At 40.3% G+C, this 26,036-nt stretch overlaps 1 protein-coding gene across 1 annotated transcript in view; it reads right to left on the reverse strand.

The window, feature by feature from the left end:
- Positions 1-2,521: 2,521 nt before the first annotated feature.
- The window catches only part of GAD2 (glutamate decarboxylase 2), a 41,086-nt gene continuing 17,571 nt past the window's right edge, over positions 2,522-26,036 (reverse strand). The window contains exons 8-16 of the mRNA XM_014882216.2: positions 20,674-20,753; positions 17,545-17,599; positions 16,028-16,144; positions 14,853-14,917; positions 11,038-11,116; positions 9,233-9,382; positions 7,422-7,529; positions 5,750-5,839; positions 2,522-5,114 (exon numbers count right to left, since the gene is read on the reverse strand). Of these exons, the coding sequence (XP_014737702.1) occupies positions 4,941-5,114; positions 5,750-5,839; positions 7,422-7,529; positions 9,233-9,382; positions 11,038-11,116; positions 14,853-14,917; positions 16,028-16,144; positions 17,545-17,599; positions 20,674-20,753 (918 nt within the window). The 3' untranslated portion in view covers positions 2,522-4,940. The remainder of the gene's footprint in view (positions 5,115-5,749; positions 5,840-7,421; positions 7,530-9,232; positions 9,383-11,037; positions 11,117-14,852; positions 14,918-16,027; positions 16,145-17,544; positions 17,600-20,673; positions 20,754-26,036) is intronic.

Consider the following 26,036-nt stretch of genomic DNA (forward strand, 5'->3'; position numbering starts at 1 on the left):
GGGCAGTCCTGGTGTGCAATCCCCAACCACACAGCCCCATCCCTCTTTATAGACTGCCTTTAAAGAGCTGCAGGCTGCAGCTAACTCTTTTAACACAAGCCATTTCCTTTTAGCTTCTCAGAGCAACAAAAACATGTTTACAGCAAGTCCCAAACATCTCTTCTTCCAGAATCACTTTCATTACCAGGACAGAGGAGGATGGGTAGGAAAACAGAAGTCCATCATTCAGGGAATGTAGAGGTGGGAGAAAATGGAAATTCACTGACACAGGATTATATAAAATAAAAAAAAATTCCAGATTAATGGGACAAATTAAGTGCACCTACTCTTATACTCCCTATCCCGCTTGTTAGTTTAATGTTTGTATCTTTCTGTTGCTATAGAATTAAAACCTGACATGGTTTTAATATCCAGTGCAGGTCAGATGTCAGTAACACACTAGATCCTGTTACTTGTAATGCAAAATCTAGTGTTTTAGAAACAAGTCCTTTCTATGGAAGGACTCCTTTAGAAATTTCACATACTGCAGAGCAGTGAACTTGTCCTTCCTGATCACTGGTCACAGACCTATGGAAAATTATTCCTGGGGGATAACAGGTGCAGGATAAAAATGAGTACTCTAGAGGACTGGGATTAAACAATCTGGGTTAACATGATGGGAGTTAGATATTTGAATGCTTTTGGAATTCTTAGCATCAGCCATCAGCTGGAGTGAGAACATGAACAGAGACAGCTGCTGCAGAGTAGTGAGAGTGGGGTGTTTCCATCCTTGCCTGACTTGTGGCTTTTCTGTGCCTTTGCTCTGTTCATGAAATGGGAATTTATAGAACAGGGTTTTTTTTCATCCTCACTTGCAATGCAAGAATTTCGGCAGCAAGGCTTTTATTCTATTCAAAAAAAAAGGTAGATATTCCTTTTCTTCTAATCTCAGACCCAATTTCTTGCTCCAAAGTACAGTGTAAAATCTATACACCTGCATCCTACAGTAGCTGTATGAACAGTGCCATGACCCGGAGATGTTCTGTCTTTTCAGTGAAAAGCAAAGGCAGGTCGGTAATTCCTCCAGCTGGAGCACTTGGCTTTCCCTTGATGGCTGAATTAGTCCCTTTAGTTAGGTTGGCCAGGTAGAAACACGATGGTTCAGACACTGTAGGTTCAGACATTAGCACATTAAAGACAGAGTTTTGTGGCTTTGTATGGGGCTCACTTTCTATCTAGAATGAATTTCTTCTTGGCAGTTAGCCTGGCTAAGCCAGATAAAAGATACACATTTTCTTGAGCTCTGTCTTGCTTTTTTCATTCCTTAGCCATGCTGTCACATGAGTGAAGTACAACTAACCTGCTATTTAAACCTGCCTTCCTTGGAGATGTAGGCTGTTGGGTAGGTGAGGGGTCCTGCCTGGAGGCCATTTGCAGAACAAGCAGCATCCACAAAGACCCAAAGTCATCAAGACCCAATAACCACATCAGCCATGTCCTTGGGTGGTCATCTTGTGTTATCAGACTGCCAACCTGGCTGGGCTGACAACTTCTTCAGCCTCTCCTCTACCCCTCAGCCACTCTCCTGGCTGACAATAGGGCTCCAGGGCCAAGGATTTGCAGAAGCTGCACAAGAGCCCACTTGCACTCTTTCTTTTTTCTGCATTAACCCCCCAGCAACTATTAACTACTGAGTATTGAGGCAAGTCAGTCAGTTTTACAAGCCCAAGCTTCATCCACTCCTGTGAAGGTAGTGCTCAAAAAGGCTAAACCAGGGCTCCCCTCCCCACTGCCAAATGGAGAGCTTCACTGGGATAAGGACAGTAACTTATCCCCACAAGTTCTCCCTCTATTTCCTTAGAGATCTCCTAGCTGGGCTCTGTGCAGGTATTCAGCACAGATGTTAATCTTCAATTCTGCTAGAGACTTAAATAAATGACAGAAAAAAATCCCATTTTGGGCATGAGCCTTTCAGACTGCTTTGGTTTTAACAGCATAGTTTTATTTCTGGGCTGCTGGTATTGCACTAGGCAGCACTGCAGAGGGTGGACGAGAAATAGAGCAGATTGGTGGCAGATATTGAAGGGAGGTGGCCTTGGGCCAGGAGAGACATAAAGATTAAAATCTCAAGTTTTTGTATTGGTTGTTTTGTCTTTTTTACTTCATAGTCGCATTAAATTGTTGCCATTGTATAGTCTGTGCTGTCCTGGCAAGTGCCCTGTTTTCACTGCTGTCCAGAAGGCTGATTTGAGTCTATGGTTAATTTGGGGATAAGTACTTGTGAAATAAAAAGACAAAACAGAGCATAAAAATATTGAGTCTGTTTGAGAAGAAAAAAGCAACTAAATCCATCCTGTAAAGATAAGGTGCAGGAATACCAGATGGCAGATTTACCCCTGTATGCTGGTGCTGAGTATTGCCTCCAAAAAAGGTCTGGAGTACAGACTCAGAAAAGGTCTGGAGGAGGAGTTGGTGTTTTTACGTTACAGTAGTGAACAGAATGCATCTTGTAATGAAAAAATCCATCAGGAGACACAAAAAGTTCCAATTAAACATTCTCTTTATTGGGGCCTTGCTCCAAAATGGCACAAGTGATAAACGCTTAGAGTGCTCATCAGTGCTGCTAATGAAAAGACCCAGAGTCACACGTTACACTTTTATTTGGATTTAGATCAACACCACAGATAAGATACTTTGGTCAAACACAAGAACAGATTGCTATGCTGCTCCTTCCTGGCTGCAATAAGTACAGTAATGTGTAAAAAAAAAAAATAATGCTGGTTCTCCTGGAACACCAAATGTAAATCTTGGACTGGCACATACATCTAATAAATATGCTGTTTGCACTTAGCACTTTGAAATGTAATTGCACATGCAAGATGTAACCAGGCTACTGATCACCTTCATCATTGTCCCTGTCCTATTTTTACTTTTTAAGTTCTTTGCTTGCCTTTTTCCCAGCAAGAAAAAAGAATATAATTTGCTGCGCTACTCAGTATTTTTCAGCGATTAATCTGCTGATTTTGACGTTTAGCAGAGGTCACATTGAGGCCTTCCTGATAGAATTGATATCTCCTCTACAGCTTGGCTTGAAACACTATGATGCAGGTAGCAATGGAAGTCCACTGAAGTGAGGTGAGGGGTGTGCCCAGAAGCTGAGAGGAGAGGTTAACACAAGCAAAGATACAGTAGAGGGACAGGCGTGAATGCAGTTCTTACAATATCAAGAGTCAATACTACTACCACACAAATAATGACATATCAATAATATATTGTACAAGCTTATACAGCAACACATGTTGATTTGCAACATTGTACAGTTTAAATCTAAAGTGCACAGCCTCAATCTGAGGTGACAAAACAGTACTATCAATATAATAAAGGCAACACAATTACAGACACTATTTATTTCCTCTTACTTCATGTCCTCATATTACATTGAATCAATACTCCATATATCTATTTTAGATTAAATTAAACCCACATTGCACTTCATTTTTGTCTTCAAGTATTTTAGAGACAGCAAAACCATATTGCTTTACAAACACAAGTTGGCCATTCAGGCAAAGTTAAAACCAAAACTTTAGTAGGGTTATAAATAGACAGATCTAAGCTGCAGAACTCTTACCAACACTTCCAGATGTTGCAGGGGAAAAGGATAAATTTAAGTTTCCATGCCAGAGACACTTCTAAAGCTAAGGAATGATACAGCAATTAATTTCTGCAAGAGCTGTGCCCATGTTTCTAAAAAGGTTTTGAGGCTCTATAGGGGTTGTTCTTTGGCAGATGTAGCCATATCTTGACTTCACTGTAGACAAGGATGGAGTCCAGCACTGTGAGAATCCTTTGACAGAACAGTTTGTACTTAGACCCCATCCCTGTCACTCAGATTACAGTCACATTGAATTTAGGTCTTGTCTTGCAGACCTGTACATCTGTAAGAAGTCTTCACCTTCTTAATGTGGCTGTGAGGTTTTCAGTGTAGCTTGGGACTGCTCACAGCAGAAATAGTTTCGAGATAAGAATTTACTCAGACGTGACCTTTTTTAATAGGCTTTTTAAAACACATAAACCATCCAGATACAACCTTATTTCAGTCTTGGTTAGCACTGTATATTGATTGTGCGTCTGCTCAGGCCACGTGGGAAACATAATTAGGAATAATAGCATCCTATTGTTGTACTGTAATTGATTTTATTAAGTGGTTGTAAGAGCTGCAGTCCTCTTGAGGTTTTTCAGTAACCAACCCTGGAGATGTACAATCCATATGACATGGAGAAAGAATGTATTACATGGGCTTGTCTTTTAAAATAAGCAGTAATAAATATTCGAGGCACCTCCATCAAAAAAAAAGAATCCCAGTTAATTTTCAGCTTCTGTACTTGCAGTTTTATAACCCATATAAAATAAAAATATATAGTTTACAAAATAGGATTTTTATATATATATATATATTTCCTTTTGTAAAACTATACTTATTTAAATACATTTGAAATGTTGCTATAGGTAAATTAGAAATTCTGTTCTAACACTACGAAAAAGGCAAAATCCTTTCACTTTTAAACATACAGCATGTATAGTCTGCATCTCACCACCCCCTCCCACTTCCCCCCAATCTGATTTTGTCATAATTTTGGGCAACTTTGGTATCATTCAGTCTGATTGCTGTTAATTTAAAGTAATTACTGTGTTAAAATCTGGGGTAAAATTTTAAGTATCTTCTGGTCTTCCTTATTTGTTTCAATGAAGCTTTTTTGTGCAGCTAATTATTAAGGAGGCATTCTAAAACTCAGGAAAGGACTTTAAAGGAGCCATGTTTCTTGATTTTAAACTGTACTCTACTCCAACGCCACAATATAGAAATAGATTTACTTTGGAACAAACTACAAATACATTCGCACAGTTTGTGACAACTTAATTGTCTATTTAGAGGTCCAGGAACAGACTTGCAAACCCAGTTATTATAAATCTTGTCCCAGGCGTTCTATTTCATCAATCAGGAAATCAATGTCTTGGTGAGTGGCTGCAGGGTTGGAGATGACCATCCGGAAGAAGTTCACTTTGTCTCCCAGGGGCTGATAGCTCACCATGGTAGTGCCATACTCCATCATCCTGGCTTTTATCACTGGTGCCACCTGCAGAGCAACAAAAAGTGGGGGATGATGATGAGGACTATTATTATTGTTATTATTATAATTATTTTCATTATTATCATCACCCTCATTATTATTAAAACAGAATATACTTCCTTTTTTTTTTGTACAGGATGGAGAGCTACAAGCAGCTGAAATGAAATTACATCTAATATTAATAAAAACATTCATCTCCAGTAAGGAATAAGTGTCACATTGAAAAGGCATTCAATTTATCCCTTTTCTTTGTCCTGCTCTTTAAATGACTGGGGAAATTTCCCTCTGCTACTTCCCCAATACTGCTGGCAGGGACCCAGTAACTCTTTTTTGTATTGTTCATAACTTGTCTACAATTGTTCTCCTATGCCAGGGTGCTGTAGTATTGTTGAGCTTTCCTGCCCTTGCTGGGTTTAGTCACTGCAGTTCACAGTAGCCTCAGTACATAAACACAGAGCAAATACTGCTCTGGAGATCAGGCAAAGCCAGGGAATACCACACCTGGCAGCCAGAACAAGGTGCTGCCAGACTGACCGGCAGCAAAAGCACCATGGAGGTGTCATTTGCCAGAAGCTCAGCTTGCCCTGTGCCCTGGGAGATCACTCTGGGGATTGCCTGCCTGCAAGGGTTTCACTGCTCACCTTCATCAGGCGGCTCGTTCTCTCTTCGCCGTCCTCCATTCCACGCAAGCTGGGAGGGATGTACCAGAAGCAGACGTTTGTGTGCTGAGGCTAAGCACAGAATAATAATAGCTTATGTTGTAAGAAATGCTCATAATAGCTCAATTGCAATTAAGTTCATGCCTTCTCTCCCTCTCATACATTATCTTGTGACAGCAGTCAATGGTTTTCATTATTGTGGTCCACGGAGAGTCATCATCGTTATTAATGCAGAAAAGATAATTCTAAGCAATTTATTCCCAGGGTGTCAGAGGCAGAAACACATCATCCAGCTGGGCAAATATATTTATGCCTTTCTGAAAGGCATCTGGATTTTGCAGCTCCTGTCCCCTCCAGGGGCTGAAGGGATCGTGTGGCTAAGGCAAGAGTCTATTAGAGATAATTTAGAGGTGAGGACCGTGTCATTTACTTTTATTACATGACAGAATAAGACAGAATCTGATTCTGTAAACAGGAGCCACAGGTGGTGCATAAGACAGTCTAAGATTTTCTTACATTTAATGAAATTTATTACTTCTCAATTTGATTCAGCTAGCTGCTGGATTAATATGCATGCACCACAGCATCTTAGCTCATTTAACATCTATGGAAGCACTAAGCAGAAAGGCATAAAGTAAGAACTAGTTGGCATTTTGTGCATTTTTCCCGTCTCCCAACAGTTGCCTGCCTTGCTATGTTCCCCTTTGCCGGATGCTAAATGTGTTTTAAAACAACTCCTTCTGCTGCCAGTTCCTTTATTCATCATCAGACCCAGTGGACAAAATCCAGTGATGACGTGAGAGGTGGGGAAAATAATTTCCATAGTGGTGTGTGGATATTAATCTCTGAAGAAACATAGTGATGTTCATCTTCGTTCTCTTTTACAGACAGAACACCAGCTAACTTCGTAACAGAGGTTTCTCCCAGGCCTGTCCCAGCCCTCACAGCTGGAGAGCTTGCCCACACAGCAATGGTGAGCACAGCAGAGGTACAGCCACCCAACCAGGCTGCACTGCCTTGCCCTGGGCACTGTGCTCCAGCCAAGCTCCTGGTATCCAGGGCTCCCATCTCAGCTGGAATTTCTCCACAAAACCTGCCTGGTGATATCTGCACCTCAGACAGTGGTGCTACCTCTGTTCCATGAGCCAGCTGAGCTCCCAGGCAACACTAGCCCCTGCCCTGCTGACTGCACCCCATCACAGCAGGGACCTCAGTGCAGATGATGCACCCCAGTTCCCCTGTGACTGCCCACCAAAGAATGCTGATAAAACTGCTCTGCACTATTGTCCTTTCAGAGCTGTGTGGGGTACTGTAGCCCCACTCCTAACAGGCCCCGCTATTAGGAAACTGCAACTTGTTTTTATAACATAAGAGCTGGTTCTCATTGTGCCTCTGTGTGTTGTGTTAGGCTGAGATACTGGTGTTTTATTTCAGCAGAGTTAAACTGAGCAAACTGAACACTTATGCACAGCTGCCTCATTGCTCTTGTCCCTGCATTCCTTGAGGAAGAGAGGAACTGGCACAACAACAGGTTTTGTTACAAGGGTTCCTGCTTTCTGTCTCATGCTGTTTGATTTGACCTGTTGGTAGAATTCCAATAGGTAATGTAGCAAACACTGTTGACCAACGGAGAAAAATAAGTTGCAGTACATACCTTTCCATCAAACACCATTTCATACCCTTCTCTGTTCTTTATTTTATTGTATAGGTATTCAGCAAGTTCCAAGCACTTATCAATTTGTGCTTCAAATCCTGTGGTTCCCTTTACAGAGAGATGAAGAAAAGATGTTATGTAAATATCTGCTCCATGAATTAAAAGGGCAGAAGGACCATGCAATACTTGCCTACACATCAGCACCAGTCACCTCTCAGAAGTCTCTGAAGGATCTGATTCCATGTGATAAAGGGCACTTTGATAAGCAGAGATAATTTGTCTCTAGCTCATGCCACTGACACCTCTATAGCCAATTCTGCAAAATAAGCATCAGGCACTTGCTTGGTTCTCAGGAATATTCTGCTGAAAACCTGAATAGAACCTCAAAGGGTGACTCTGGTAGATTTTCCAGAGAGGCTGAGGATGGTTTTGGACAGCTTGGACCATCACAGAGGGGGTCTTCAGGAGGTGTTGAGTTGCAGACATGGGGAGTCTTCTGCTGCTTTCAGGATAGGGGATTTTAATTCAGGAATTATATGATGGGGGCTTTCCAAGAATAATTTTTTCCATTTTAGTTAAGCACAGAATGGATAGATACACTTTTAGAGCCCAGTCTGATGCCTGTAAAATGCACACTTTGTTTAGATACTACTCTGCCTCTGTAGTGCTCTTCTCTCTTCTTTTCTAACAGATACTATACTAACTCAGAAGCTGTGTTTTTAAGAGCTGCAGAAAAGTCTGCTTTTTCTTCTCTGGCCGAAGGCATAATCCTCTCTGTGACATCATAATTGTTCCTGCAATCACCAACTGGGATGCCTCAAACAAAGCACACAGCTTCAAGAGGGAGGAAGGGGAATAAACAGCTGGAATAGATAAAACTCTTTAAGAAACACACATCCTATTTTGTAATATTAATATTACAAGCAGAGTGTGAGAAGAGAAAAAGCAGCACAAGGTGTATTGAAAAAATAGGCTTTAGGAGAAATGTCTCTGAGTAATGGATGCAAGTCTCTGCTAAATCTGTTCTGGCAGTGCAGAACTGACTTGAAAGCCCATGTCATTATGCCTCTGTGTACAGAGATTTCAAAACAGAGTAGAGGTAGCCCTGGGAGAAAGGCTTGGAGTAAAAGAGACATGTGGCTAAAATTGCCTGCCACTCTGCAGACCCCAGTTAGCATAAGAGCTATTGCATATTCCTTTGCAGACTCCCACACCTCCTCAGAGGTTTAATGAGAATCTTTAAGGCTTTCTGGAAATGAAAACAGTGATATCATCTCCTCTGAACCAACCGTAGGCAACCTGACATAAATAAATACATGCAATAACTTATTTAGCAATATAAAGAAAGTAATCATTAGAGCTGGTGTTTACAGATTTCCCAGTGAAGAGTTTTTGATGAGTTTTCCTCTACTCCTTCAAAAAATTACTTCATATATACTGCATGAAACTAGGTATTCCAGTCTTGATTTACCATGTATAATTTCTGAATATAATTAAAACATCTTTTTTATTTCTAGAAATCTAACAACATTCCTAGTTATATGATTTATGCTGTCAGACTCCTACAGTACAAAAGGCAAATGCTATGCAAAGCCATACAGTTCAAGTTTCAAAATCATGTGTGCTGCTTTGAAGCTCAGTTGTTAAAAGTATAAAACCCCCAGAAAATAATAATGTTCTTTCTTTCATGTTATATATGTGAAACTCAGGTCAGGTATTTTCTGAAATTATGATTACAGAAAGAAAAACCCCTCAAGTGTATCTGGTGTGCATTATTTTAATACAAACAAATGTGTAGCAGGCAGTCCTACCTTTGCCCTCCACATCAGCCATAGCTTGAAGACATCAACGTGCCGCCCGCACTGCAAAGCCTTGTCTCCCGTGTCGTAGGACAGGTCGTAGTGCTTGTCTTGTTGAAAGAGGTAGGAAGCATGCATTTGATTGCAGCTCTGCATCAATCCCTTATGGACACAAAGACACAAGCACAGGCATGTTGGCACAGATTTGGCTACTGCTTTGAGGGTTGCTTCGGGTGAAAAATTACCAACACCCACATTCGGTCGAATATATGTCCAAGTGCAAAAGGAAGATAGAAAAAAAGCACAAAACCTAGGTTAGCAGTGCCCAAGATGCCTTGGTACTTAATCCAGCTATGTGTAATCCACTCCCAGATCCAAATAAATATTTTAAAAAGCTGGACATTGTGCTTCCCAGCATTCTTATGTTTCACTTCGTTTTTGGATCTTGCCTTTTATTCTTTGTTCTGGTTCCTTTTCCTCCTTTCCTTTGAAGTCTTCTTTTCTTAGTCAGACCAAGACAATTGGTGACTAATCTAAAGAATATCACAGCACTTTTCAGTTGCTTTGATCTCTAAAATTCTGAGTTTTATTGTTTTCTTTCTTTGTAGGAACAGTTCTTTCCTGCAAAGTCCTCAGCTGTAGATTGGATGCTTAAGTAGTATAGAAAGCTTTGAACAGACAGAAGAGCATATGGCCATTAAAAACCCAGCTAGAGCTATTTCTGGGCTGCAATACACCATTCTAAGAGGTAACTTTGTGGGAGGGACAGAAGCCAACAAGGTGAGGAAACCTGGCTCATGGAAGCATGAGGGTTCCTTTTTAGCTTTTTAAGTAAAATGCAGAGAGACACTTTCTGGCTCTAGTTAAGATCTCAGCCAAGTTTATGGTACACCTTAGGGCTATTGCCTAAAATGGCAAATTCCAGTCCAAGAAGAATCATAACATGGCTGTTTATCATCAAGTCTAATCTTTATGTGTAACTTAAAACTGAGATAACAAAATGAGATGGGGGGGAAAAAATTGACTTTCTCCTAATCTGAACCATCTGTTCTCACGAGAAGTCGAGGATGGTACTGACTTCAGCTGGGCAGGCTTTGTCTTGGGGAACTCACCCAGAGGGCAAAGAGAAGCTAGTTCCTCTCTTCCTAAGTGCAATCACTTTGTATACAATCTGTTGTACAGCTGTTAGCAAAACAGCAACCAGCTTTCTGATATCTGGTCTATTAGTGGTGGCTGTACAGCAGCTCCCAGGAACTGATGGTTATATGAAAATGACAGGCTTGAAGGATAATTCAAATCCTAGCACTAAATAAAATGACTACTTTTTATTCCAAGTACACTTACTGTTCCATTTTTACTTCCATGTGCCCCCAAGTGGATATATAGATCAAAGCTGGGTAGGAATATTGTAAAAGTCTAGAAAGTGTAATGATGCCTCAATTCTAGACCAAATGGTGTGCTGCATGCAAACCATGACTTTCGCCCCAAGAGGACCAGAGTTTGCCTGCAGTTACATCTTATGCTACACAGCAACTAGTGGTGTTACACAGTTATGCAGCCACAACCAAACCATGAACGTTTAGAATGGAAAGTCACAAAACTCTGCACACATATCGCCATTGATTGGCTCATTTTTGCTGGGTATCTGCTTTAATTCCTTTTGCAGTCATGGCTGAAGCATGTAAATAGAGGTCCTTTCTCAGTTCCTGTTATAATCCTGCAAATACTAGCTATGGCACCATTATGAAGAAAATATCCAGGATTTTCAGACGTAAAATACCAGAAAGAAGCAGAGAAGCACGTATATTTTGACATACCTCTTCTCTTACTAGCAGGGCTGAACACTGCAGTGGGACACCCATCATCTTGTGAGGGTTCCAGGTTACTGAGTTAGCCCTGGGATAGAAAACCAGATGAAACTCAGATATTGTACATGTGATGAAACCCCAGAGGCATTTAGAAATAATTAGAATAATACCAAACATGTAGCAATACTCACTTTTTTCTTTTTCTGAGCAAGCAAAGCTGAAAATAATCATGGCTGATGTTAGGAAAGCAATGCCTTCACAAGGGACCTAATCCACTCCAGTTGGCTTTTGGATGACAATCCTGGCAATTTACCACAGGATAATTGCTCTATCCACTAAATTTAATCAGTATTAAACTTTCGGGGGAGTCATCTATACTTTACAAACATAGGGCAAACTTCCTAAAAACACACACTTGACTGATGAACTTCCTAAAATTACACAGTCAATTAAAGACAGAGATAGGAAGCTGGCAGCCTAGCAGATTTCCCTCCCTCTGATTCCAATTTCAGCAGGAGTTTAGTAATTAGCTCACACAGGCATTCAAAAAAATTCCTTGAAATACTTCTGGGTATCACTAAGTCTCTGAGTAACCTGGAAAACCTAGCCCAAAGTAATTTTTCTTGTTGCTCTGATGATGGCAAATTTTCATAGCTCCTTAATTTTTGCTTGGCTACAGCAATTCACACAACTACAGTAATAAGCACGGAACTGACCCATCCTGCCTGAAAAGTCTGATCCTGTCGCCCTTCAGGACACATGTGCTGGAAAAACTGCTGTCAGCCTAAGTTTTGGGAACAAACAGAGAGCTGACACAATATAGTCTAGAGAAAGGGCATTTGGGACTGTGGTGAGGGCTGAATGGAAGATTATCCAGTTGTTTATCATTTTAATTTTGTGTTATGCTTGACTGGCTATTTTGTAATTACTATTGTTACATATGATGGATTAGCTGGCAAATGTATATATATATATATATTTGCATCCTATTTGGCAAGCTGTCAAGGACACCTAGTGCATGTGATTTTATCTAGTGCAGTGATTTGTATTTTGATGGTATAAATCAGTCAACTGAGGCACGTGAAAACTTAAAGGACCCAGGACACACTCGCAGGTAACACTGATGGGAACAGAGGTGAACATGTTAGAATCTAGCAGTGTTTTCCTTTGCAGGACTTGGAGACAGTGCTACAGGTTTATGCACCTCCTGCCAAATTCCCTCCACTCCTTCAAAGCAAGCAATTTCAAAATTCACACCGACAGCAGGCAGTACTTCTGTGCTTTATTCTTTGCGACTTAAATGGAACTGTGCAAGTGCCTGATGCAAAATCTGTAGGGAACAGTCTTCTACAGTCAACATCTGGCCACTTGGCTTGGCTTTTTGAGTATTTGGCAGCTCTTAAGCAGCTCAGTCAGTCATCTGATTACAACACCAAAGCTAATGGTTCTGAACATCCACTCAGATCTGTGAATTTCCCTTGACATGATGTTTTTTAATTTTATTTGTGCCTTTGCAAAATCAGACAGAAATTCTTTAAGAGACCTCTAAGTAATGATAGTGGTATGCATTTTCTCAAGCAAAAGGGTTACTTACTGACAACAGCCAGATGTGAATTATCTGTTTAAAGCATTTAATTTACCCTATGGTCACTTATTTACCTAATTACATACCAATTGCACACAGAAAAAGAATTAACTATGTAAAATAAAAATCTACCATTTTTCATTTGTTATCAGTTATTTTTGGGCTTGTGTCATCAGTTTGTGTTTGAAGAAATTGCTGACCAAGACAAACAGTGAAGTAAAAAAAAATCTATAGGAATCCACAGATGTTTTCCAAAAGCATCTCATGTTTGCCCAAGTAACTGAGCACCAAGAACCTATATGATTTTTTGGCCGTGGGTCAAAGATAGAAAAATATAAATGTTTTTCCTTTACAGATTTCAAATGGATGACAGGAGAGATTCATGACTGGCAGAATCTGGTCCTGAGCCATCATTAAATACAGATTGATGCAATCACTGACCAGCCACGGCCCTGGGAAGCCGTGACCCTCTAAGGGAGCACTCACTCACTGCACATGTGCTTTTCTCATGTAGTTTGCCACTCCCTGCCTGAGCCTCTGGACAGGGGACACCAGGCTGGAACTCCTGATGTTGGCCAGACCCATCTGCTCCACACACTGGGGCTCATGCTTCCTTCAGGGCATCTTCCAGCACCTTGAAATCTGCCATGGGGAGACTGGAGGGCATGGTAGGGACAGTCCTGCAACTCCTGTGACAGGAGAATTTCTGCTGGACTGTTAGCAGAAGGATGTGAACGCTCAGAGCACAGTGTGCTGCAGCAAATGTTCCATCTCCTAACAAACATGACTAACAGCTTCAGCTCTCTCCTACTCAGACCTGTGATGACTCCATTATCTACCATGAAAATAAAAAGGTCCATAAAAGGTCTGCTCTAAAGGTTCCCACACGTGAGATCTGGACAAACTGAAATGTGTCCAGCAAGCAGAGGAACAGCATTCAAAATAACAAATTTCCTTAATCAGTGCCAAACATATTGAGATGGTGCTTATCGAAGCACTTAATAAAATCCAGTGGAGTTCTGGATCTAAAGCATATTATGTGGAAAATGCTCCAAAGTAGATTTAACCTGAACTTCTCATTCCAGCACAATTTGGACAGCAATTTGGGAGGCAAACCCTTAGTTCCATACTCTGCCCTCACAGACAACAAGGTGGATTTTTACTTACTAGATATTTGGATATATGTCCTTTTAATGCATGATATATACATCTGGAGTGCTGTAGGCAATCTTAACTAAATGAAACTCATAGAATCATTGGCTGCTTTTCAAATTTTGCATGAGAAAAGAACTGAATCATCAAGGTATCCTCCTAATCTCCAGGATCAGGATGAGGAAGTTGTTTGTAATTTTAATTGGCAAGGAACAGCAATTTGATTTAGTGATAAAGAAGGAGGAAGGGAGTAATAATTTAGTCTAAAACATCATGGGCTTCAGTAAGTACAGAAATACAAGTGACTCCATCTAGCCCAGTATACTGTCTCTAAGTCCCTAAAGTGGACTAAATAGGTGACTGGGAAGAATACAAAACCTATGAATTTTCTCAAAATACTCTCTGAGCTTCCACTCATTTGTGGCTCACAAAAATCCTGAATGGTTTTTGCATTTCCTTGAATGTAGATAAATCTCAACATGCTAGAAAAAGGATTTCCACAGCTTAACTAAATGTTTCTGAGTAAGCAGCTGTTTTTAAGTTTAAGCTCAGCCCTTCCAGCCTGGACTAGCATCATTTATGGTCATCTGCATTATCTGCAATATGTATGAGCTCATGACTACAGCTGTGTATATATCCAGGCACAGATTTACTGAAGACATCAATAACACAGTCTGGAGAGGGCTATTCTCTCCAGAAGTGACAGAGCAGGGGACATCTGCCCTAGCTGCAGGTTTTAAAGTTTTATACTTCAGTATAAAGACCTACAGGATTCACTTCTTAGAGAAATGAAATTCCTAACTCATGTTGGATGTTGAATCAGAGAATTCTGCAGAAACTACTCTGGACGTGTGAATGTGTGTTGGGTGAACAGAGAAACAAGCATGGAATGTCTGCTGTTTATACTTCAAAACAAATTCCCGCACTACTGTGGCACAAAGGCACTCCACATTGCTGCTTATGATTTCTCCCAGATATATCTCAGAGATAACATTGACACTTAATTTTTATAGGCACTGCTATGGTAATCACAAGTATGTTAAAATGCATTTAATAAATGTCTTTTATTGATACTAATAAATCATACCTTTCGATGCCATTTAACTTCCATTTGTGCTTCCTTGACATCAGGAGCCCACCACCCCACGCTCCCTGGAAGGCAAGACACATCATCTTAATGAGAGCCCTGCTTTCCTCCGTGTGACATCTGTGTGCTCCCATCACTTCGGGACCCTTTTTATCTCGCTGATGTGGCACATTCCAAAATGACCAGGCAGATGGGGCCTGAGGCATGAGCTGTGCTAACAATTTTCTTCCAGTAGCTTGGAAGCATCAGTTAATAGCCCCTAATGCAGGCACTCACCCTCATCATCTGCAAACCCTTCCCTCAGCCCCTGTGACACTGGCACATGGGGCTGCCCCATGCTGTAATTAGCGACTTGCAGAGCTGCTTCTGGGTCAGCTGCCTTTCCCCTTATAGCCACTAAGCTACAATAACAAACTAGGCTGGGATCTCAGCTGCTCGGGGGGATTTCCGTCATATTTTGGACTCACTACTGCTTGCCCTCTACTCACTGGCTTTCCTCACAGAGATCTGGGACAAGCAGGCATTTCATGTGACTGAGAAATACTTTAGGTAAATACAAATTCGTCCTTTGAATGGTTTGATTTTGGCTCACACAGTAATACAAAATCAAGACTCCCAAACCTATAGGAAGTCAATTACCAAGCTTTTTTGGAGAAAGGATTTGCAAAAATGACATAGAAGATATTCTAGGGCTGAAAGATGATCCTTCAAAAGATTTCTTGGCAAGAGTCTGGATAAAGGTAAGTAGCCAATCTGATAAATTTCCCTAGCACTTGCATTAACCTGATCAGCAATTTGCAGTACTTTATTCCAGACAAATGTATCCTTTTCCTTATGTATTTATTTTGCAGCTGCTGCAGAAGCTGAGCCAGTGCTCAGTATGCTTCTTACGTGTTTCTTTACTAATGGCATTTAAAGATAAAGCTGAAATCCAAAAGCACTCAAACTAGGTCAGCTTAAGTGTCCCAGTTGCTACAAGCACAACTACAGTCACAGCTCCTAAAATATTCCCCTGACCTGAGCCTTTCAGAGGAGTGGGAAGTCAGTGCTTGGATGTTAGACTTAATTACAGGAACTAAATACAATGGATTTTGTACAAGATGACACTCTCCAAAATGAAAAAATTAATGTTAATACACCTTTTAATCCAGCCCTTCACATACGATGGTACTTACATCCACGTGCATCCAGATTTTGTATTTCTTGCAGATGTCTGCAATAGCTATGAGAGGATCAAATGCCCCATATACTGTTGTCCCAGCTGTGGCACTCACCAGAAAAGGAACAAATCCCTGCAAGAAAGCAGAGGGATGTTATGCATGGTCCGAGTGGTGCAGCCGCCTCATCCCACAGCAGCCCCAGCTCCCCTTGTGCTGCCCCCACAGTGACCCCACAAGTGTGTCCCAGAGGACACCCCTGCTGTGTTGCTCTGGCTTTCTCCACGTTTAGATGCCAGCGGTATTACAGTTTCTACCTTAAGGTGGCAGCAAATTTCCAAACCAGTATCCTCCAGTTATTAGGATGCATGAGACAGGTAAGGGCTCAACAGAACAATTCTGCTTCACACCACCTGCCTGAAACAAAAAAGTCTGCACTGCAGGATGTCACATAAACAAACCTCAAGCGGGCACCACAGTGAGAGAAGCATTGCTGGTGGCCGTGTCCTGGCTGCGCTGCAATCAGCCCAGTGAGGGTCTGGCCATGTGGTGCCCCAGTTTTGTCAGTGGGAACTGTGTCTTAGGGTGTCTCCTGGGGCAGGGGAGGTGTGGGGCTCGCCTCCAGCCCCATCCCCATCCCTCCCAGCTCTTCACAGGTAAAGGCAGCCTCCACAGACGCCAGGGACTATCTCTTGGATTCCCTCTGCTAAATGATGTGCCTCACAGCAGAGCACTCACCAGCCATCACTCTGCACTATGAGATCAAGGGTCTACTCCAATCTATACCAGCGTTTAATTTTAATTTCATTTTTAGTTACGTTGATTTCATAAGGAGTACTTAGAGGTCAAGAATTGGGCTTCAAACCATCAAAAAAGTCCAAACATCCTTCTGCAATAGTCAGTAGGTTTGAGTGGCACTCTACTGTCATCTTGCTTTATTTTTTTATCCACTTTGTTTATTTTCTTGGAAAAAAGTGCTTTTAATGAAGATTTTTGCTATTAATCAGCTTTGGCTGCTGTGTGTCTAGTGAATATAAATGCTGAAAGCACAGGGCTGAGTTCATTGCATACTTCAATCTAATGCTTTAATTCTAGCCTCTCTTAGTGAACAAATACAAAAGTGTGAGTATTTTTAGAGATATGTGGACTTTAGTTTACCTTCCATTGATTTGGTGAATCTATGAAAAATATGTTCAATCCCAATTTTCAATTAAGATAAAACAAATTCCCCAAAATGATTACTCTGGTTTTGACAATATTCAGCTGAGAAGCTGCATCATAGGCTGATAATATAAAAGCGGAGGATGTTATGCAAAACACCATATAAAAAGAAAGCCAAATAGCTCATGGATATTATAAAGTAGCTCTAAACTTATTTTCTCAGCAACTCTTGCCTCATTAATTGGTAGGCTATATTTCTAAGAAATAAAACTTAATGGGCAAGACTTGTTGTTTTATCAAGGAAAGCAAATAACCAGCTTTACCATTCTTCATGGTTTTTTCTTCTTTGGAAGCAGAAAAGCTGCTGAACTTACTTTTTGTTTGGCTTCAACAATTCTTCTTTCAAGGTCTGATGGGATCATTTTCCCTCTGGAGCAAGAGAGAGTTATATCAGTAACTTGATCTTGAAATCAACTTTTGCTGTTACTTCTTCACTAAATAGGAAACCCAAAGAAGGAGCAAAGGCACTTTTTTGCCCAAGAATTATGTTGCATTGAAGAGCACGGAAAGACTGTGTCCATTAGTCTGAGTTTTTACTAAATTAGTTTTTTGACTAATTATTTAGTCAATATATTTGCATCAATATGATGATAGTAACAGAGAAAGTGGCCACTCCATTGAAGACTGATGCTGCTCCTTAGAGCCTCTTGATCCTGTCTGAAGTTACAGTCCTGGGAATAAGCTTCAGCCTCCCAGGGAGAGGCTCAGCCCAGCATCCCAAGAAGTTCATTGGGTGCCAAATCCCTTGGTCCTCTCTCTGCAGGCAGAGAAAATGCCAGCTGAGCTGCAGGGTCTTGAGCAGTGCAGCTCAGCTGTGCTGTCAGCAGTTGTCTCTGTGCTCCCAGGGATGACTTCTCCCCTGTTTAGTGAATTACATGTTTGCATTTGCTGGATGTGAGAAGCTGCCAGTTTAGACTCACTAAATGCACTGCCAGGCTCTTGCAACACCTGCTGCATGAACCATCTACTTCAGGGTCAGACTCAGTCGTGTAAGGCTTGAAGACTAATTCAGGAAATCCTGTAAATTAAACTAGGTACAAGATAAAACAGTGCTGATACTGAATATTAAGGCTATGGTTTTCTTTGCTTTAGACACAAGCAAGTCTATAAAGGAAGAGGCAGTATGAATACCAGCAATACAAACATGATAGATTCCAATGTTGCAGAAATAAAGTCTTCACTGACTTTCAATGTTGTACATTTAGATTGATAAAAATTTTTAAAGACTTTTTCAGATTTCTTCTTTCAGTAGGCCCTCATTTCCCGTTGCTACAAAAAAAGAACCTTAATTAAAGCTCAAAATGAAGTTACATGGAAACTAATAAACCCATTAGTTTGTAGTTTCATTTTGCATGAAAACCTTTGAACTGTTTTCATTGCATTTGGATGTATGTCCTTTTGTAAAAAAATTATTAGTTTATTGTAATAAAATGCTATTGGTTTGTATGTTTTCATCCTTATATAGCTTACAATAAGACAGTATTTATTTCTGTAGAAATGGCTTTGCACTGCTGATTTTTTTTGCAAAATCTCTCCTGCACATTTTAAACACTAAAATACTGAAAGAATAAATAAAAATAAAAAGCTCCAAAAATCCAAATATTAATCCAGATTTTTCTTGCAGAAGGGCAAGGAAGGTCTAAAGAGTATTCAGCTCCTTGTGAGTTCCCTCCAGATATATGCACATGTTCACAGAAAAGTAATAATACTCTTATCCTCAAAAATGTTCCTGGGATCATTAGAGGAATAAAAAAAAATAAAACGAAGTCAAAGAAGGGCAATGAGTTCCTCCTCAAACCATAATTTAGATGTTGATCTTTAATAGTTTCTGATTTAGTGAGCTTGTGCACAGAAACATACACAGAACTGGGCAGATGCTTCCACTGCCCAAAATTTTTTACCAAAGCAAGCGATTATCCAGCCCCATGTCACATCAAGTAGATGCAGGAATTCATGGCCAGGAGAGTGCAATACCCAAGCAATGCCAAGGTTTACCAGCTAAACAAGGCAAACTTGGCAGGTGTGGATCAGAATGGGAAAGAGCCACCAGGATGTTTGGTCATACTGAAAACATCAAAAATATATCAGCGTGCTCCTTCACCCTTCCACAGGCCACATCTTCACAGAGGGTCTTCTCAACCACAGCAGCCCACATCCTGTGCAAACAATCTGCTGTGCCCCTGTGGTGTCTGCTGTGACAATCAGCAATCCTGCTGTTTCCTTCAGCGTGGGCAGGACAACCATTGTGGTCTTCACAGAAAACCATCTCGCTGAATTTGCACAAGAAGAAAAGGAAGACGTGGCTTCATTGATCCACATCCATCTCCAGTGAATAGAAACAACTGGGGATTTATTTTGATGTGTGTTGGTTGTTCTGACGTAATTAAATGCTCTTCAAGGTGTGTTCAGTCTTTTGTTAATAAAGAGATAATAGGACCATAAGTCAATATCCAGGCACTGTGATTAGCACTGTAAATTGCTTACTTGATGCTTGTTTTTTAATGTGGGAGCAGATTATTTTGATAGCAGCAAAGCCTTCCATTTCTGTTAGAGACATAATTAATTCAATACCTTATAACAATGAGGGACTCAAATCGCATTTTCTATTGGAAAGACTCTCAACAGAATCAATAAGAATTGTTCTATTAATTTTTTTGTCTGACATAAAGTGTTTTGCCCAAATCAGAAAAATTTTATCAGAACATGCTGATTTTGTTAATATACTTTTTTTTTCCTCAAAGTGATTTTTCACAGAGAATTGTAACCTTTCAGTAGGGTGAGTTAAGCCAGAAGTTATCTACCACCCTTTTTCAGAGCCTGTGTGAGCTGCAGATTTGTTGCCTCCTGTGCTGTTGGCTTCCAGGGACCACCATCCTCCTCAGCCTATGCTTCCCACAGTGCTGCCAAGATCCTTCTCTTCTCATCCTATCACAACATGTCCCTGTCAAGGGCACTGAGGGAAATGCAATCCAGCTGAGAAAGATGGTGGGGGCATGAAGGAATTGAATTATTATTATTATTATTAGCAAAAGCTCCTAAATAGTTTATTCCTATAAAAGGCCCACTTCAGCCCTTTTTAATGGATCAAAATGTGAGAGTCTGATTTGACCAAAACAAGCTTCCTCCTAGTTTCTTAGCACAAAATGTAAATTATATTCATTTGATATCTTGTTTCACATCACAATGAAAGAAAAAAAAATCAGAAACCTCTGAGGAAAGGAACTTTTAAGATTTTTTCTGAACTCCAAAAATAGACCCATAAAGAAACTACTAACAGAGCCAGTTCCTCAAGTGGGATGAAGCAGTGCAAAGCTGCTGAAGATGACAGTGCTGTGACAAATTATACCAACTGCTGACCACATCCTACATACTGTCTCTGAGATGAGCACCTGATGATCCTGTTATGCACCACAAAAAGAGCCATATTTGACATCTTCACTTACCTTTCATCACATCTAATCAAAATCACACTATCTGTACCAATACCCAAGGCCGCAGCTCCCTTCTTCACAGAAAAGTGACTCTGAAAAAATACATTTATTATTATTTACTGGTTTCATTATTTATTATCTAATTCAATATAAAACACTACTCTCTTGCAAACCCTTCAGCAATAAGTCCCACATTGTCAGTAATTACATTCAGAGCCCTTGTGGAAACTGATCACTGTAATTTGAGGCTTCAAAGCAGGTCACTACCATCAGCTGGAGAAACAGCAATCACTCTAATCTGGGTTTACTCCTGGAATATTACATACACAATTGGTGGATGCTGGACCTTGATGCATGCCTGCAGCTTTTGTTGCTTGTACAGATTCAGCTATGAGCTTGATTTACTGAAAAAAAAATGGTCTTCTCTAGAGAATCCATTTAGTTTGTGATATCCAGAGTCGTGCTACAATGTATCTTCTGCCCAAATAATACACTGCGAGAAATTAATATAGGAAGTGCCTAATTGTGATCTCATGCCAGTGAAAGCCAGTAATAACTCCTACTAATAAACAGAGGTACTGAAGTTTTAAATCAGAATAGGGCTATTATTATTATTGTAAGAAAATTAGTTAATCCGTATGTACAAAATAAAATGTGGAAGTTACATACTGCAGTGCATGTCAGCCTAATTTTCTCTCACTCATAGGACTTAACTCCTGAGTCAGTGTTGGCGTATAAATCTAAATTTAATCCTAGTGATTATGATAATGTAACAGGTTTGTATCAAATTATAGCCCCAAGAATCTGATTTTGTATCAAACCCATCTGTTAACAATATTTCCGAAGTAATTTTAACTACAGATTATTAAACATAAAAAAAAAAAAGGGAATTCATTAGATACTACAGTTTAGTTTAGTTTTAGTTTAGGATGTAACACTGTAAGAAAGATCCAGAAGATAAAAACCTAACAAGGCTTTTTAAGCGTCCAGAGTGTTAGAGAAGAAAGGAAGACCTAGTTTGCAGATGACAAAGGAAAGAGGTAATCACTGCTGCTTTGTCAAGGGAGTATTTGCAAGCAGCAGAGAGCTGCAGGGAAAGAGACTGGCACAATGGCTACATGTGTGGACTTCACTTAAAGGCCATAAGGACACAGATTCACTGCATGCTAAAGGGCTCTAAACATAATGAATACTTTGAAAATTACAGCAATTCTAAACCAACTTAACGAAAGAGGAAGAAGAGTAGAACAACATGCAACACGCACATCCAACTTCAGAAGTAAAAAACCTCTCTGTTTTAAAAATTGCTCAGGGAGCAGTTTTCATTGAGTCTTTACTGCTGTGGTTAAGATTGCTCTGGTTAAGAGTTTACAGCACAAATTCCCTTTTTACATGCTGTATTCTCACCATTTTGGCTGAAATTCTTAACGTTTTTCATGATGTCTCCTGACTTTTTCAATATCCAGAGATTCTGAAGAAATCATGTTATGTTTCACTGATGATATATGGACAACTTGAAAACGCTTCCTCAGGTAAATATTTTTAATATTACATTTATTTCTTAATTGCACTGGGCTGGTACAGCTTTTCCCCATGGGATATGGCTGCAGTGTAAGAACAATGTGTATTAAGCAGCCACTGAACACATTGCCTAGATGTAAAATCAGTTTTTGAAGTCCTAGTACAGCAAACTACCCCAGTCCCTGAACTAAGCACACTCTGAAATGCAAACATGCACACATTGGACTGACTCTCATAAACTGATGATACATGAAACACATACTCATCACTTGGATGAGCCACAGGGGATTTGTGCCTGCAGTGAAGGGTCCTGCTGTCCTAGCAGAACCTGTCAGTTCCTTGCAGGTAGCCTAACCAAGCTGACATCTCCAAGCAGGCTTCCTCTGCATGCTGGGGGAAACAGGCACCTCCAGGCAAAGATTCATCCAGCCTGAGGGTGGCTGGTTTGGAGTGGGTGCAGAATGACATCAGGTGAAGAAGTTTCTACCCCTTCTCTCTGAACAAAGTCCTGTGATATCTGCTGTGAGAATGGGAATTGTACAGCATCTGCAGCCACCAGCACTCCAGACACTGCGTGTGTTTAACACCCAGACATCGACCAGCCTAATAAAGCCACTGGTCACTGGTATGTTCGTCTTAGAGAGGGGGTTTGTTGTTTTTCTAGCTGGGAGTCACAAGGTGCTAGGAAATATTTATACACTGAACATCACAGCTCAGCCATCACACTGACATTTTTCATGGCATGTTATTTACTTCACAAAACTGAGTTTTTGAACAAATGCATTTCCATGAGTTTCATCAGCTTCACTAAATTCAGTGGACTTTTTCCCAGCACAAATGCACTGTAGATTGGCTTGGATGGTGACCTATCCATAAACCTCTAAACATCAAAGATACAAAAGTCTGTTCTTAGCCCTGTGGGCCTCCCTGAGCCCTATGGGGCAGCAGTGCAACTTTGTGAGAGTGGGGAGGAGAAGAGGCCATGAAATGGCTATTGGCAGGAGGAGGCTCATAAAAAATTCCCAAGTTTAGGAAAGTATCTTGGGACTTTGCAAAAATTGAAAACAGAGCAAAAATATTGCCAGCATAATGACAGTTCACTGATATGCTATATGAAGATAGAATTGAATTCATATACTTGAAAAAATTTAATGTTTTTTATTCATATATTACACAAACTGATATGCACATACTGGGTGGTGTGAATATATAAATGCAGGTACAGATTTAGGAGTGAAGAATCAAAGATATATTTCACTGGGGTTTGAGTCGATGACATTACATTCATTAATTTTGCTCCTTGTTCCACACTAGTTAAAAAAAGATTTACTGTTGCAATTTGTTTTTCTACTAGAAAACAGAACTATTCAAAGTGCCTTAAAAAAGAAGAAACAGATTTAAATGGTCTACTACAAGGAAGGAAATTAAGCCCATGTGCTCAAAGGCATCTACTGGAATATGGCCAAGTTCAGCTGCCTTGCTAAGAAGTCTCATGGCACTGCTAAAAGAGCACTGGGGAAAAAAAAATGAATGTAGTGCTGATAGCTCAGTTGCCTGAAGGCTTTTTACAGACTGAAGGGAATTCAGTGGTCAGGAACCAAAACTGGTTTACAGATAAATTGGGAAGAAATACAGAAGTCTGTGCACAGAAGGGCAAATGCTATTACAATTTCTAAGCAAACTCTGAATATGAAATGGCTCAATCTGTGTATACAGTCACAGATATATGACTGCTATTATGTTTTCCTGTTCTAGGGCAACACCACAGGAATTACTCCAAGTGCTTGAGAGGCTCTGAAAGATCAAGGATGAGAGCAAAATAGAAAAAATATAGTTTTAGGAGCAAAGAAAACTTTCACAGTGATTATTAATAAACTTTGGTTTAATATTCCTGTGAGGATGCTGAAAGTTTGGTTGCCTGTGTAATATAATGGTAAACACAAAAAACTATAAAGGTCAAAGAGATGGAAAGGCTTGCAGAAATAGACTTGATCAGACAGAACTGTTCACAGGTGATTTAACTGGGCTAACAAGGAAGGACATTAAATGTGACCCCTTTGCAAATACCAGGGCTACAGACTGAAGGAAGGTTCAGGAAGGGAGCCTGAACACCATCTTTCACAACACAGCTGTGCAAGAGTTACACAGATCTGAAGCCTTATGGTGGGACAACCAGGGAACAAAGGCAGGACAGGTGCCAGTCGTGAAAGAAAAGCCAGGCTTGGAGATGCTGAAAGGTCTGGAGTTTCACCACTGTCCTGGGCTTGCAGACAGAAGAGGACACAGAGGTGGCAATGGGCTGTCACTTTGGCTTCCTGGCTTCCTCCTTCCCTCTCTTCCTGCACTGCAAAGGGTGCATGGAAGACTGCAAATACATCCCCAATAGAGAGGAACCTAATTTCTGTATGGAAAAAATGTGGTAAAATTCAGTGGTGAAGGAGACAGTATGGATATTAGTTACTCAGAGCATACTGATGGTCAGAAAAAAAATTGGTGATCCTGAGCCAGTGGAATTTTCCCTTTATCTAAAATTTCAAATGCTGTTAGGTATAGGTTTGTTCTCCAGATAGCCATTTTTACATGGTTAGCTTTGTAAGGTAGAGACAGTGTAAATGTATTACACATGCAATAACAAATAGGCCCCCTGAAAAACTGAAGAATTAGAATAATTAAAAATGCTATGCTGCTGAAAAGTATGGCATTGTCATCTAAAGTGCTTCAATATGCAGATGCTTCTATTTTTACAGCTCATCACTGGCATGGTTGAAGCTGTCACGAAGAACTGTCCTAATGCCATGAGCCCCACAGGGCATGGCTATTTTTTCAAATTGCTGGTTTTCCTCGCTTACATAAAACCAGAGTGGAATGGGCTTTGTGGAGGTGGCTGGAGGTGGCTAGCAGTAGCCAGTTCTCAAATGCTGAGTAAGTTAAGCCATCCTGCAGCTGGAACTGCCCTGAGGTCAGCCACTGGCAGCCTGGTGCCCAGGCGATCTGAACCCCCAGCCTCACCCCATCATCTGTTCACCAGCAAAGAAGGTGAACACACTTTCCTCTTCACCTCTCCTGGGCTTTAAGCATAGTGCAATTCCTGGATGTGTAGGCTGGGATATTTGTCTCTTAATAATCTAAAAATGTCTGGCTAGTCCAGGGTTGCTGTTTGGGCTCCCACAAAAGTGGAGAAGAAAGGTACCTCCAGAAGGCACTGATCTCTAAGACTTTGGCATCTGTTTTAGACTTAAGATGAGCTGTTTTCTGCAGATCTTACTCTTTTTTATCGGCCATAAAAAGTGTATAGACTAACTCAGATTAAATGTTTACACTTTAGGTGATTAACGTTAAGCAACATGAATCCTATCTTTATCATCTAATTTCAAGCTATAGCTTCTCCTTCAATTACCTACAAAAAGAGCAATACTGTGTCCTATCAAAATTTTAAATACACTGTAATGAGAGATACATTTGCTATGGTTTCATTTACCTACTGCTATTCAGTTTTTAAAGTTACTTATTATACATGGAGAGAAATGAGGATATTAATGTTTCTGAACATTCCAGTATGTACATCTTTGGCATTTTTGCCACAACTTCATACTGCTTTTCTAATCAGAAAGACTAATTCGTTTTTTTTTCTGGTGTAGATAGTTTTGTGCATTGTATGTGATAAGAAATGTTGCACTGAGTTCAGGAGGATACTGTGGCAGTGTAAAAGCCACAAGGTATTGATCAGATGAAGGATTAAACCCAAATTATTATTTTCTTCTTTAGGACAGACTGCACTAGAGCACTACTTTTCTAGAAAATTATTTTACTTTGATTTGAATGGTGCTACCTGAATTAAGTTGTTCTTCAAATAG

The sequence above is a fragment of the Sturnus vulgaris genome, chromosome 1 (genome assembly GCF_052056855.1).
Source record: "Sturnus vulgaris isolate bStuVul1 chromosome 1, bStuVul1.hap1, whole genome shotgun sequence".
NCBI lineage: Eukaryota > Metazoa > Chordata > Aves > Passeriformes > Sturnidae > Sturnus > Sturnus vulgaris.